Source organism: Helianthus annuus, chromosome 8 (assembly GCF_002127325.2).
Source record: "Helianthus annuus cultivar XRQ/B chromosome 8, HanXRQr2.0-SUNRISE, whole genome shotgun sequence".
NCBI classification, from domain to species: Eukaryota; Viridiplantae; Streptophyta; class Magnoliopsida; order Asterales; family Asteraceae; genus Helianthus; species Helianthus annuus.
The window spans coordinates 86,401,612-86,417,579 of NC_035440.2; the positions used below are offsets into that span (position 1 = coordinate 86,401,612).

General features: G+C 42.6%; 1 protein-coding gene across 1 annotated transcript; it reads right to left on the reverse strand.

Annotated features, from left to right (window-relative positions):
• Positions 1-9,942: 9,942 nt before the first annotated feature.
• Positions 9,943-13,139, reverse strand: LOC110873325 (mitogen-activated protein kinase 3). The gene is made up of 6 exons (XM_022122255.2): positions 12,928-13,139; positions 12,630-12,759; positions 11,856-11,993; positions 11,434-11,766; positions 11,168-11,351; positions 9,943-10,432 (listed from the first exon to the last, which is right to left on the reverse strand). The coding sequence occupies exons 1-6, from the start codon at positions 13,092-13,094 to the stop codon at positions 10,263-10,265; spliced, it is 1,122 nt and encodes a 373-aa protein (XP_021977947.1). The 5' UTR covers positions 13,095-13,139; the 3' UTR covers positions 9,943-10,262.
• Between the last annotated feature and the right edge of the window lie 2,829 nt (positions 13,140-15,968).

Below are 15,968 nucleotides of genomic sequence, written 5' to 3' on the forward strand. Positions count from 1 at the left end.
CAATGAAGTCCAAGAAAAATCAGGACCTCACACTCTACTGTGAGTACCACAAGGACTCGGGCCACACCACCAACAATTGCATCAGTCTCCGACTGGAGATTGAGCGCGCCTTAAAGGAGGGGAAACTGCAACACCTTTTGACAGGTGGACAAAAACCCACCAAGCGCATTACCCCTCATGGCGAAGGTACCTCCTCCGGGAAGAGAACCATGCACGTGGCTTCCACCCACATGATCCACGGAGGCAAGGGCAGGCCGCGCAAAGCGGCAAGAAGGCCGGAATGTGACTGGAAAGACGAGCAAGTCGTCTTTCCAAAAGTCCGAGGCGGACCGCGCGATAGGCGCGCCGTCGTCATTTCAGGCCAACTGGCACACTACTGCACCGAGCGTCTATTCATCGACCCGGGCAGTACATCTGATATAATCTACGAACAATGCTTCAACCAGTTCGACCAGGAGGACAAAGATCGGTTGCAAGCAGTAGATTACCCATTAACCGGGTTCGCAGGGGAAACTGTCTTTCCCCTAGGCCAGATTACTTTCCCTGTGCGTCTTTCCAGCGGAAACCGCACAAGGATAGAAGAGGTGAACTTCATGGTTTTACCTCACACCTCCAGATATGACGTACTCCGCGGGAGAGAATCCCAAGGAGATTTCAATATGATTACGTCCGTCCCCCACTCTGCGGTTGGTTTCCCAACCGAATCGGGGGTCGCGATAATCTATGCCCGCAGGGACGTCATGATATCGGATGAAGTACGTCCGACCAAGGTCGCAAGGCCCACTCCCAACGACCAACCAGAAAAGTGGGTTCTCAACGCGAGATACCCAGAACAAAAGGTCACATTGGGTCACGCCTTATCCCCAACCACAAAAGCGCAACTGAAGCAGCTTCTCTTCAGGAACCAGGACATATTCGCGTGGACACCCGCAGACATGACCGGGGTCCCACGTGATATTGCGCAACATCACTTGAATACCTCGCCAGGTATTAAGCCAGTGATCCAAGGCCAACGCCACCTTGGGTCAGCTAAAAATCAGGCGATGCAAGAGCAGATCGAAGAACTGCTCTCCGCAGGCATCCTGCGGGAAGTCAAATACCAGACGTGGTTATCCAACCCAGTCATGGTAGAAAAACCGTCCGGGGGCTGGCGCATGTGCGTCGATTACAAAGACCTTAACAAAGCCTGCCCCAAGGACTGTTACGCGCTTCCAGAAATCGACGAAAAAGTCGATAATCTCGCACCATTCAGGTGGAAGTGTTTCCTCGATTGCTACAAAGGGTACCATCAAGTACAAATGGCAATCGAGGATGAAGACAAAACGGCAATCCGGACTCCCACCGGAAATTACTGCTACACAAAAATGTCGTTTGGGTTGCGCAACGCGGGCTCAACCTACCAAAAGTTGATGAACGACACTTTCCACGGCCAAATAAGCAAAAGTGTCGAAATCTACATGGACGACCTGGTCGTCATGAGCATGGAAGAAGATACCATGCTCACAGATATTGAAAGAACATTCCAAACTCTGCGCAGCGTTAACATAAAGCTCAATCCAGGAAAATGCTCGTTTGGAATGGAAGAAGGCAAATTCCTTGGGTTCATCGTCACTAAAGATGGATTCAAGGTAAACCCGGAGAAAGTCCAGGCGATCGAGCGCATGCCATCGCCTTCATCCATGAAGGATATGCAAAGGCTAGCCGGCAGGCTAGCGGCACTTAACAGATTCTTAGCCAACCACGCAGCTAAGTCTTATCCGTTCATCAAGACCCTGCGGAGCTGTTCAAAGAAAGAACAATTCCAGTGGACCGCAGAGGCTGAACAGGCCTTCCGGGAAATGAAGGAGTGTTTGATACAACTCCCAACTCTAACCGCACCACGCAAGGATGAGCCACTCATCTTATACCTATCCGCCGCGGATAACGCGGTGGGTGCGGTATTAATAGTGGAGCGAGAGGGGGTTCAAACACCCATCTATTACATCAGCAAGATGCTCAACGACCCAGAGATGAGATACTCAATAATGGAGAAATTGGTGCTCGCATTAGTGCACGCTTCAAGACGGTTGCGACGCTACTTCGTAAACCACGTCATCACAGTGCTAACCAATTACAGGATCGGCCCGATCCTCTCCAAACCCGACATCTCTGGGAGATTAGCAAAATGGGCAATCGAGCTGGGCGCGCACACGATACACTATAAACCGCGCCCCGCGATTAAAGGCCAGATCTTAGCTGATTTCGCCGCCGAAGTACCGGTGAATCGCATCCAAGAATGCGAAGAAGCACAAACTCCTGCACCAACGCCATCCTCCTCCGAGACATGGGCACTATTCACAGATGGTGCCTCCAACGACGAAGGTGCGGGTGCAGGTCTGCGACTCGTCAGTCCTGACGGCCAAGAGCTTACATATGCAATCCGCCTCGAATTCAAAAGCACAAACAACGAGGCAGAATATGAGGCCCTGTTAGCGGGGCTACGTTTAGCAGTTAAAATCGGCGTGCAACATCTGGAAGCACACGTCGACTCTTTGTTAGTTGCAGGCCAAGTACGCGGCGACTATGCCGCAAAAGGAGATATCATGATCCTCTACCTCGAACAAGCCTTGCAACTAAAATCCAAATTCGCTTCGTTTAATATTCGCCATATTAATCGAAGCGAAAACAAGTCCGCAGATGCACTATCGAAACTTGCATCTACCAGCTTCCAACACTTGGCAAAGGAGATACGCATCGAAATCCTGCAAAATCCTTCGGTACCCCTGCGCCAAGTCAACGTCATTCAATACGGTTTAACATCATGGATGACACCTATTATCGCATATCTACAGTCAGGTGTGACTTCCGAAAGCAAATCAGAAGCACGCAAACTACAATACAAAGCGTGCCATTATCAAATGGGAGACGGTATCTTATACCGCAAATCATACCTCGGGCCACTACTACGATGCGTCAACCCCCAGGATGCCACATACCTCATTCGAGAGATACACGAGGGCATATGTGGCATACATGCTGGACCACGCATGGTAGTGGCCAAAATCATGAATGCCGGGTATTACTGGCCCGGCATGCACCTGGACGCCGTCAAAGAGTTGCGCAAGTGCATCGACTGTCAACGTCATGCTCCAAAAACCTTGCGGCCAAAAAACAACTTAGTCCCCGTCACAACCGCATGGCCCTTTCAGAAATGGGCAATTGACGTTGTGAGACCTTTCCCTGACGCTCCAGGTGCGGTTAAATTTATCATAGTAGCGGTTGATTACTTCACAAAATGGGTGTAAGCAAAACCGCTCGCCTCAACCACTGCTATGATAACAAGGAAGTTCATTTGGGAACACATCATCTGCCGTTTCGGTTTACCAATGTGCATTGTCACCGATAACGGCACCAACTTCGCCGCCGACGAATTCCAAAAATGGCTAAAAGAACTACATATTGCGCACATATTCTCATCAGTCGCACACTCGCAAGGGAACGGCCAAGTCGAGAGTATCAATAAAAGCCTAGTCGAAGGGATCAAGGCACGGTTGGGAACGGCCAGGCGTGGCTAGGTCGATGAACTCCCAAGTATCTTATGAGCTCACCGTACAAGCCCAAAAACAAGCAATGGGGAAACACCCTTCAGCCTAGTCTACGGTTCAGAAGCGGTGATCCCCGCAGAAGTAGGTCTCCCCTCTCCTAGAATGTTGGCTATTGAAAAACTAGACAACAACATGGAACGCAGGATCGATTTGGACCTCTTGGAAGAAAGGCGCGAAAACGCTGCCATCAACGAGGCCAAATATAAATCCAAACTTGAAAAGTACTACAACGCGCGCGTCCGCGTTTGTACTTTCAACCCAGGAGACTACGTCCTACGCGACAATGAGGCATCTAATGCCGAGCACCCAGGCAAACTCGCCCCCAAGTGGGAAGGACCCTACCTTATCAAAGAGGTCTTAGGGAAAGGCGCGTACAAATTGCAAACACTAGAAGGCGAACCTATCGCACGCACATGGAATGCACAACAGCTTCGACGCTGTTATATGTAAGCCATGTTCTTACATTTCTCTATGTAACCTATCGGGCCGCAGGCCATTTGCAAATAAATAAATAAGCAATTTTATACATTATTGTTTGTTATTACTGTTACAAATGCGTGTTCCACTTTGCGGTATCCCAAAAACAGATTGGCAAAATCTTCATTCGCGATACCCATACAAAGTGGTAACCACACACAAATATTGTAATAGGCCAGCAAAAGGCAAAAAGACTTGCATATTTATCCGGCCGGATAAACAAGTTTTTGTTAGACAACACAATTCCTGAGCCCAAAAAGGCAAACAATAGAATTGACGCGGACTCATACGACAAAGGTATGGAGTACACTCGACCCCATTCACAAATGGGTAGAGTTCCGGACATATACGCTGTTACAAAGCTTACACAATTCCTGAGCCCAAAAAGGCAAACAATGGAATTGACGCGGACTCATACGAGAAAGGTATGGAGTACACTTGACCCCATTCACAAATGGGTAGAGTTCCGGACATATAAGCTTTTACAAAGCTTACACAATTCTAAAACCCTAACGCGGTAAATAACAGAATTGACGCGTCCTCATACGACAAAAAGTATGGAGTCTACTTGACCCCATTCACAAATGGGTTTCCGCATACATACGTTCAAACATGCAAGAATTAAAAACACTTGTACACATTGAACAAAAAACTTTATATTCAAAAAATTCAAACACCCACACGGTGCTTAATGGATTTACATAAAGTTCCTAATATATACAAGAGGAAAACAAAAAGGGGGCACACTTGCCAACCTAAACCCTATTTCGTACCGCTGGTACCAGCGTCGTCTCCAGCACCACCAGCGGGATCCTCCTCTTCCGCATCGGCATATAGCATCCGCAGCCGATCTACATAATCCGCAGCCTCTAAACAGTCGTCCAACTTCTCCACACAGGAGAGAGGCGTATCATAAAAGGAGGCTACGGCCGCGTTCAGGCGACCTTCGGTATCCACATCACGGAACCCGGATTGCTTATCAGTATAACCGCCTGCGGATAATACATTGATATGCCCAATGCAGCGGTTATAACCAGCTTTAAAGCCAGCATCGCGCGCACGTTCCTTAACCAGGTCCAAACCAGATGCGGTCTCAGGGGCATTCATGATAGCCTCAACAATCTGCAATAAAAGGATCATAAGTCTCGGAGACTAGTCCAAGCAAATCTAAAGAAAAGGGATACTTACACGCGCGATACCGTGAGCCCGCAACCACTCACGGTCAGCCTCCAGCTGGTTAAAAGAGGACACCAAGGCATCCTTGGCCTCAGCAGCGGCGTCAGCCCGTTTCTCCGCGACAGACACGCGGGCAGTAAGGTCTGTAACCGCGACCTCCCGAGCCTGAACCTCAGCCTGTCAAAAAGTAGTAAACAGTTTACACGATAAACATTTACGAAACAAGGAAGAAAGTAACACAGTTAAAGAAACATACCTGCAGGCTGGCAACAACTTTGTCCAAACGAATGCGCTCCGCATTCGCCTCTTCAAGAGCCTTAGAAGCACGGCTCTCCCTCCCTTCAGCCTCCTCAAGGGCTTTCGCGGCACGAGCCCCGGCTTCTTTGGCTTCTTCAAGCGCTTTCAGGGCGTCGGCCTTCGCCTGCAGCGCTTTAACAGAAATGGCCTCAGCCGCAGCTTTCTCCTGGCTCAAGGTAGCGTTCGCTGCCTTGGCATTTGTCAACTCCTGCCGAGCATGAAACAGAATGTCATTCTGCTTAGCCCAAGATGCATTCCACTTCTTGCGCTCATTGGACATTTTTTCATTCCAACTCTTGCGCTCATCAGCAAGAAGTTTAGCAAGGGTACGCACCTGTTTCAGCTGGGCAGTGGCAGCCCATTCAGAAGTCTGCTTCTGCTTCTCAAAAGCAGCCTTGTCCTTCTCGAGCTGCTCCGCACCCGCGCGCGCAGCCCGGACCAACTTTTCCGCTTCCGCCCGCATACGAGCAGCCTCCTCCTCGCGGCGACCCAGCACTTTATAATCTTCCAAAATGGCATTTGCCACAATGGAAGTCCCTACCAGCATTGTTGAGAGCTGGTTTATACGCAGCTCTCGAGGTGCGGCACGGGCACGCTCGACTTCAAAAGGGGTGCCCAGACCACCCAGAATCTCCTTGCATGCCGCAGGGTGATTAGAAATATCGTCCCCCTGCATAACAGTCCAGGGGGGTCGGTGATACATCATACTGCGACCCTGTGAGTATGTGCGGTAATAATACTCCAACTCAGTCTCCCCAGGCTGAATTGGAGGCCCATCATAACCCGTACCACCGGCATCAGCACCGGTAACCTTCACACCAGCAAAAGAGCTCTGCGGCTCATTAGCAGTCTTATGCGCCTCCGCATCAGACTTCTGCTTACCAGTATCTGAAAACCTCAAGTCCAATCCATCACCCTCATTAGGAGAGATCAGATTGTCCGAGGAATCCACGGTGTCGAATATCCGGTCAGCAGTCGTTTCCACCGTTTTCTCCAAGTGGGGATCGCGAACCGGCCCAACAAAAGGGGCCGTAGGCTCCTTGGGCACGACAGTCTCCTTCGATACCCCCGCACCCGCAGCAGCGGTAGGCAGAGGAGACGAAGGGAAGTCAAAAAAGGAATACCCTGCATCTCGGGATTCTGCAACACAAAGAGCATCAATGATTATTCCCACCTATTGTACATACAAAACAAAGAAAAGGGATATACTTACCAGCAGCAACTGCAGGTTTCTTTTGCGCCGGAGCAACTCTCTTGGTCTGCAGTCTCCGACGTTTCGGTTCACCACCACCAGCAGCTTTCTGCTCTGGTCCTCTTTTCTCACCAACAACGGGGGGAACCACAGCAGTTCCACCCGCAGCCGCACCACTACCTATAACACCCAAACCCTCAAGGGTGTCAGATACTACCACGTAATCGGTATATCCCCGATAACAAGATCGATAGGTACCTGCGGCTTCAGAAACGGAAGAAGGGGCAACTGAGCCTTCAGCACTCCCCTTGCCACGACCCCGCACGGTTTTCTTCACCATTTTCTTCTCCACAGTCTTTTTTGGGACGCGTTTCTCAAACTTCCCCAAATCCGCAAGGATACCTGGATTGACACAATCAACAAAACCAGTCAAAACGATAAACTGCACAAACTAATGCCACGTACGACATACCTCTTGCGTCTCCCGGAACCGGAGCATCCAGCACCGCACGCGACGGTACGCGGAAGTTGCTAAGAATTTCAAGGTTGAAGCCTTTCTTCAGCTCAACCGCAATCAGTTCAACCTGGCCCTCGAAATCGGGCTCAAACATTCTCCACAAGCCAACCGCATTCGCTGATACATGCATGCAGGTTACTACAAGGCTTAGGAAGTAAGGAAAATAACAAAGTGTAAAGAGCTTACCACCACCCTTTTCCCGCAAAACGGGCCTTTCCTTCCTATCTGGTCTCGAGAGCATCATCCGCAATATCCACAGTTGATCGTTATCCAACTTCTTGAGTTCAATAGGCCGCAGCCTAGAGAACCAGTCCACGGTCTTTGCGGTAGCAACAGGAATATCTTCATCAGAAACTCCAACGTTGACATTCCTGAAGGACATGGTAGCATAGACCGCACAGGCTTTCACATAGAAGAATCTCTTCTTCCAGCCTGTCACACCCTTAGGGGGCGTCATCAACTTCAAGCTCCCATGCCGTTGAGTAAACGAGAAAAAACCGGTGTTCACCGTCAACTGGTAGAACCGCCGGAAATTTTCCACTGTAATGGGCAAGCCATGGGCACGGAATGTGTATTCAAAGTTCCTAATTCGGAACATTCCGAAAGGACTAAGTTGGGAGATATGGAGATGATAATACTCCAACACCTCCGCAACAAACACCGTCACCGGCAACCTAAGGTTGCCGTCGGTGAAAAAATCAGCCCACAAGGTTATATAACCGGCCGGAGCATCGGCACCGGTGTCCCCCACTTGTGGGTAGGTAGCATCCCAATCTTTGGCCATCTGCACAGTGGCCATCAGGAGTTTAAAACCACCCTTTGACCACTTCAACACCGGTAACCCACCACCGGAAACGTCAACATCATCATCTTCGTCTTCATCAGCCGATACTACCGGCTGTTCAGGGTTTTCACCCCCCACATTGTGTGGATTTGATGGTTCAGCCATCAGAAAATATCAAAGAAACAGAAGATGGTGAACAGAAAAACTAGAAACGCTCACTGGAACTTCAAGAAATTTCGTCGGAGAAGACAAAGAACAAGGTTTCTCTCACCGGCAAATTTTTGAAATTTCAAACAAGTGAGGGGAAACCACGAACGGTTTCCCCTTATATACCCATCGCAATTAATGCGGAGGGAGAAAACAAATCATCACGTTCAAAAAGAGCGAATCGTATGACACCACGTGTCGAGCGCCGTTTCCGCTGACAGTTATCACGCGCGCGTGGCCGCCCACGCGCCTGACAAAAGGGACGTTTACACTCTTCGCTACAGTGCATTTAATGCCTCGGGCAGTGTAAACGTCCTTTCATTTCAGCACATGCCAGGAAGATCTCACCAACTTCCACCAACTCACACGTGAGATCAGCCACGTATGCAACAAAAAGCGACTACATTATCCAATTATAAGCGGCATGCGGTTTCTCTGGTATACTGCACCATAACCCATACCGCATGTCGTTTTTTAACATACCCCTAAAAATAGGTAAAAATATATATCTCTACACTATAAGGGGGTATAATACCTATCCGCACTACCCACGAGCACACGTGGAATATGCGGACATGACACACACGAGCCCGTTCAGGTGTGTCAGCTGCTCAGAACCAGCGTTGTCCGTTGGACTGAACCGCATCTCAGACACAGGGGAACCGCATTGCCTTCATTCTCTTCAAGCTTCAAATCCCTCATGTCCGGTTCACAACCGCAGAGGGTACATGAACACCTTCTTTAACAAAAGGAAGGAAGGGAATGCACGCGAACGCACATCAGCAACCCTGTCTCCTGAACCTTCAAGAGCTACATCCAAGCCACACCCGCTTCGAGCAAATATGGTAATGCAAAACCACAGACACTCACGAGGAGCTACGGACATAACCATAGCTTCCGCAGAGTGGTTGCTACGGAAGAGCCAAGCTCACTCCACATCACCGAGCAATGCTACTGCAGGAGATCAACCACCGGTGATCCAGCCAGCGATCCTCGAGAGGAAGGGATTAACCCTTCTTGACGAGACCAGTGTGTTATCCCTGCCCGGTTAACCATTGTTTCATCAGTAATCAATCGAGATTAGTCGGCGCCTAGTCGGGATTGTATAAAATGCATAAAATGACACTTTCAAGTTTCAAGTGGGGAGGCTACGACTGGCCCATAGAAGTAAAGATAACATCATAAAAAGCCCAATGTTAACATATTTAAAAAAAAGCCTGGTTCTTAATATATTAAAGTTGGGCCTCATAAGGCACTAGGGGTGAGCAAAAGGAAAAACCCGACCCGACCCGAGAACCGATTAAACATAAAATACAGAACCGATTCACTACCCTAAATATAGGGTCGGTTCCAATCCATAGGTCCAAGTCGGGTTTCACCATGAAAAGAACTGAGAACCGACCCTATTTTATATGAAAAATTGGAACCGATCTAAATACCTGTGTACTTGGGTTCGGGTCGGGTTGGGTATATTTTCGGTTCGGCTCTCAGTTATTTTCGGTCCGGACCTAAACTTGCTCACCCCTAATCCACCCTGTTCAGACTTTTCAAATGTTTATAATTTTATATTATTAGAAATAGAAATTAGATTTAGACAGTTTGTTTAACATTAAAATGTAAATAACTTAAAACTCCCATTAATATATAAAGAATAAAAATATACACATCAAAAGTTTTATAGCATAAAAATATGCAAATTCACATTCACTTACAGAAAAAAAAAAAAATAGAAGTAACATAATTGTTCACAACTGATACAATTTTGTATACATCATTACATTGCTTTGATCAAGACTTCCACTATAACATCCTATACTTTAGTTTACAAACTCATTACTTGTTACCACAACACACACGCCATCGAAGAAGCCTGTCTTCTTCGATGAACCAAAAAAAATTCAAAAGAAAAAAAAAACAACAATGATTAGTTATACAACATAATTGCAACTCAGTTGCATATTTCTCATGAGTATGGAAAAATTTAGTATATTTTATTTGGTACAAGTTAAGATTTATGGTTGTTTTTTTTTAAGCATACTCTGGATTGTGTGCTAATGCCTCCTGGTAGATCAAGTCTTTGATCTGTTCTTCTCCTAAAACTTGTTGCTCAAAATCAAATGAAAACGGGTTTGGACATATTGGTTCATCTTCAACGTCGTGCAATCGTTCAAGATAAGGGTGCGCCAACGCCTCTTCGACTGCAGTTAAGATCAATGTTTTAGTTCCATTTTGTGTGGTTTAGATTTTAAAATAAATGGAAATAATTAAGCTAGCATTTAGTTTAAGAGGTTAACGGGTCAAACGGGTTAGCAAAAAGGAAACGGTTTGAACCTCTCTAAACAATTTTGATGCATAAAACCTCCTAAATTTGAAATAATATAACTTTTATAATCATATTTAACACGCGAACAATTTGTGAAAAAAGAAAGAGTAAATTGTCAAAATCGTCCCTGAGGTTTGGGCATGTTTGACATTTTCATCCAAAACAACTTTTTTGTACAATATAGTCCTTCATTTTTGGGATTTTTTTGCCATTTTCATCCAAACGTCTGACTTTTTTTTTTTTTGCCAAAATCGTCCCTGAGATTTGAGATTTTTTGTCATTTTCATCCAAATGTTTGATAGAAAAAATAAAGCAAATTAGATGTTTGGATGAAAATGGCAAAAAATCCCAAAAGTGGACTATATTGTACAAAAAAGTTGTTTTTGATGAAAATGACAAACATGCACAAACCTCAGGGACGATTTTGGCAATTATGGGTTTGGGTACGAGGTGTATTTTGTCAACCCGAACTATATAAAATCACACATTTGGACCCATAGTTTGGTTTTCCACTCTAGAAAGTGTCAAAAGGGCAATAAAAATGTTTCGTGTCAATCCAACCCATAAAGAATGACCCGTGACCTTTTTTTTTTCCACTCTAGGAATTTACCTGTGATACGTTTGGCTGGATCGAATGTTAACATTTTCTCAACTAGATCAATCGCTAACGGATGAACATGTGGAAACGTATCTTGTAATGATTTCCTAGGATGTCGGGGAAGCTGACCGATAAATCTTATCGCATCCTCGTTCTTGATAAACCCAAGATCAGATTCAGAAGGAGTACCTAAAAGCTGAAATATATATAAAAAAATGTGTTAAAATATGGTTAAATAAAAAAATAAAAAAATGTTAAAAGCAATTTAAATAATGTACCTCAGTTAATAGTCTCATTTGATGCACATGATCTTTACCAGGAAACAAAGGCTTTCTGTTCATAAGTTCCATATAAATGCAGCCAACGGACCAGACATCAATAGCAGCCGAATAGTCCGAAGAGTTAAGCAACAGTTCGGGTGCCCTATACCATCTTGTGACAACATATTCAGTCATAAAGTCGTTATCTGCATTTGGTCGCGCAAGTCCAAAATCGCAAATCTTCAAGTCACAATTTGCATTTAGCAACAAGTTACTAGGCTTAAGGTCTCTATGAATGACTTTAGCTGAGTGAATGTATTTCAAGCCTCTTAAAAGTTGATATAAGAAGTACTGCAAGCATTGTGAAAATAATAAGGTTGTTAGAACGTCGGTTTTGTTACGTTATAGCTAGTTTATTTGTTGATTAAAAGTAGGAATACCTGACAATGTTCTTCTGATAAGTTTTGGTTTGATCTGATGATTTGGTGAAGATCAGTGTCCATTAGCTCGGTTGCTATGTAAACGTCCGAGAATTCTCTACGTGCAGGCGGAGGGACTACATCTCTTATAGCTATTACCTGAGTTACATTCACGTTTTGATCATTAATGGTCATACTATAATCCAGTTTATCTATAAGATTGTTCATAGATATCAGCTAATATAAACAAAATTCTTAACTTTAAGGTCTAAGTTCTAAACAAAATCAACTGAAAAGGATGTTTTCAGAAGAATTTTACAGGTTAGAAATTTCCGGAACCAATCCACTCGTGAGCTACTGGAAATCAGCTCGTTTAAAACTCAAATCAAGTCTAGCTTAAAAGAGCTCGGGCCCGAGTTCGTTTTTTTTTAATTGAGGCTCGTTTATTGAACGAGCCCGAGCCTCACATATCGAGCTCGAGCTGGCTTGCGAGCCTAAAATAATAATAATAATAATAATAATAATAATAATAATAATAAAATTTGGATAAAATAATTAGATAACACATATATTATCCTTAAAATTCAAAATATATATAGGTAAATAATGATAAATATAATTAATATATAATTAATAAGTCGAGCTAAATCGTCAGAAATGAACTCTGACGACCCAAGCTCGAGCTTAAGACTTTAAGTTAAAACGAGCCGAGCTCTAGCCTGTCATGATGTTTTGTTAGCTAGACAATGAAATCAGGAAACATAACTAGAATCCATGCATCAACAAACAACTCACATTCTCATGATCCAAATGTCGCATAAGCTTAATCTCACGAAGCGTTCGCTTAGCATCCATGTAATTATCAAAAGCATTCATGATCTTCTTCATGGCAACCATCTCATTCGTCTCCGAATTCAGCATCGAGCTGATCATAACCAAAACCAAACCTCAACTTATTATTATTATTATTATTATTATTATTATTATTATTATTATTATTATTATTATTATTATTATTATTAATCCTAACAAAACAATACAAAACAGAACAAAACCGCCTAACGGCCACAAAGAGTAATCAGAAATAACATACCAAACAATCCCATAAGCACCACGACCAACAGGCATGATAGGAGGATGATATTTTGATGTGATCTCAAACTCGTTACCGAATATGTTGTACCGAACGAACTGGCCTCCGTGTGTCGGTACAGCTGGGAAGTCGGTGTACTGGCCTCCTGATCCGTTTAACTCAGCCATTAGTCAACAGTTTCCGGTATATGAGAGATGATGGGTGTGAGTTGGTAGAAGAAAGTAAGTGAATTGAGGGGTTATATATATAGAGAAGAAAGTTGAGGGTGTAGAATGATAAATGTAGAAGAACCACCAAAACGCGTTTGGACCTTGGAATTTATTTCTCGTGGTGGAATTTGACCATTTGTATGTGGAATATAATATATAATATTATACAATTTCAACACGTAAATTCCATTATTTCGTCCTTATACACCTTTAAATATACACACACACACACATTGAGACCAAACCCATTGCAAGACATTTGTGTATTAAAAAGGAAGGATATAATAAAAAGTAGATTTTCTCTAAATCGTCTAAAAATGATTGTGATTATGACATGTGGTACTCGTTATAAGTAGGAAGGGCAGATATTTTGATACTAAAACATTTTGTTACTTATAAGTAGAAGTGTGAAAATAACATGGTGCACCCTTTTTGTTTTCAAAAAAATACGAGAAAAAAAATCAAGTACAAAAAATCCAGTACAAAAAAAAAATAGCACAAAAAAAAAACAGCACAAAAAAAAATCTAGTACATAAAATACAGCAAAAAAAAATTAAGACAACAAAATTCAGCACAAAAATTTTAACATAAAAATGTAGTACAAAAAATCCAACACAAAAAATGCTATACAACATAGAAATACAACACATTTTATGGGTTTTTAGTTGTCATATTTTATATAGCAATATGGTTTTTCGGTTTTTAATTGAACTGTTCTTTTTTGGGACAAAAGAACCGGTTTTTCGGATTTTAATCGTTTTTATACGATGGAAACACGAACTGGTACTAACCGGTTTGGGACAAAAACAAACTGGCTTAAACCGGTTTTGGTTTTTAAACCGGTTTCAAACATCAAGAACACTAACCAGTCTACAAACCATCAGTTCGGTTCGGGTTAAAACCAGTTTCGTTTTTTTCTGGTTTCGATTCTAAAACCGGTTTTTTACACCTCTAGTGCTGTCTTTGTATCATTACAAGTTATAATTATATATATCATATGTATATAAATATGCATCATTGCACATAATTACATAAAACATTGAAGCCGTCATGTCAATCATTTATAAATTTTATTATTTTACGATTTGCTATCATCTCAATCTTAACGAATTAAATAGTGAGATTCCCAAAGGGACAATGCTCTAGTGATACCCGGTAACTTTTTCTACGAGTCCGTCGATTGGAGTCTCTTTCGTAACAAAATATTATGCGCGAGCTAAAGATTTTACTACAGTGGACCTTCGAGGGGTAAGTTTCCTCTGAAATTAATGACAAGCCGAATCACTAGTATTGTCTGTGAATGCCAACGTGACTGACCATTTGCCTATGGATATATATGTGGCTATAGTTTAAATGAGTTTAAATAATTAGTTTCTTTTAGTCAAACAAGTATGTTTCCGAAATTCCTACAATTTTCTGAAGGTACGTACGACTCTAATAGTGGTGAATGTGAATTCAGTGAATTAGTCCTAAAGAGGGTTTACTTGGTATATACATTAGAATAGAATAGAATATTGTTGAATATAAAATGAAAAAAAGTAACAGCTGTTTTTTTTCTAAACAATTTAGAAACAAAAACATATTATAAGGGTGTTTGAAATTTGGATGTAACAATAATATACATATTTTTAATTGTTGATTCGTTGCATAACGACTAAAATGACCAATTTTATGAATTAGTGTATTTATTATAGAAGTAACTAGAAAAATGAAATTTTGTGTCCTTAACCATACACATTTGTTGTTCTCATGGAGCTTTTAGCATGTTTAAAACCTGTTATAGATGGTCTAATTATAAAAAAAAAATAAGAAAATTATAGAAACATTTTTTTTCTTTTTCACAAAAGTAATTGACTAATCGTATTTGTGTCAATGACCTTGGATGACAATTTTTTGTTTAGAGTTAACTTCTATTTTGCTCTCTATGATTTGATCATATTAACGGTTTTGTCCCAATAGTTTAAAAATAGTCATTTTTCTTCCTGATTTTTCTAACTTATCGTCATTTTGCTCCCCGCCTCTAACTCCATCCAAAAAACCTATCAACTAGAAGGGTATTTTGGTAATTTTATAAATAAAAGCAAGGACATGTAAGTCTTTTCACCTAAATAAACCTATAACTTATTTATTTACATGTATATAAGTAATCTTTTCTGATCCCCATATTTCCAACCACTCTTTCTACCGGCCACCAGCATCCACAACCATCCACCACCACCTGCAACTACCACCTGACGACCACGACTACCGCGACTTTTAACTAAATGTTTTAATTGAATTATAGCCAGGAGTAAACTACCAAAATACCCCTACTTTTAATTGAACGTTTTAACTTAGTTAGAGCCAGTGAGCAAACTGGCGACAAACTCGAAAGATCAGGGAGATAAATGGCTATTTTTAAACTATTGGAGTAAAACCGTTAAAATGACCAAACTACTGGGAGTAAAACGAAAGTTAACTCTTTTGTTTATATGTAGTTATTTAATGTAAAAAAATTAGTTTTTATAAATTATGAACTGACCCATATTTTTGTTATGGTCATACTTGGAATTAAAACAGATCCAAGAAAAAAATAAAATTGACTTTTTTTAAAAGGCATAGTAAACAAATTGTTCAAGTAATATAATTGACGAAAAAAAGCCGCCTATATTAACGGGATGACATCGAATTGATTGTCATTTTCATGTGCTTTCTCTTTGCAATGTATTTTCCTCCTTAATTGCATTCGTCTCTTGAAAAGTCACGTGTTAAATGAGTAGACAATGTCAATAATACGGAATATTAAGCGTGTTAATAGTATCAGGTTAACGGTTTGAAATGTTTAAATTAACC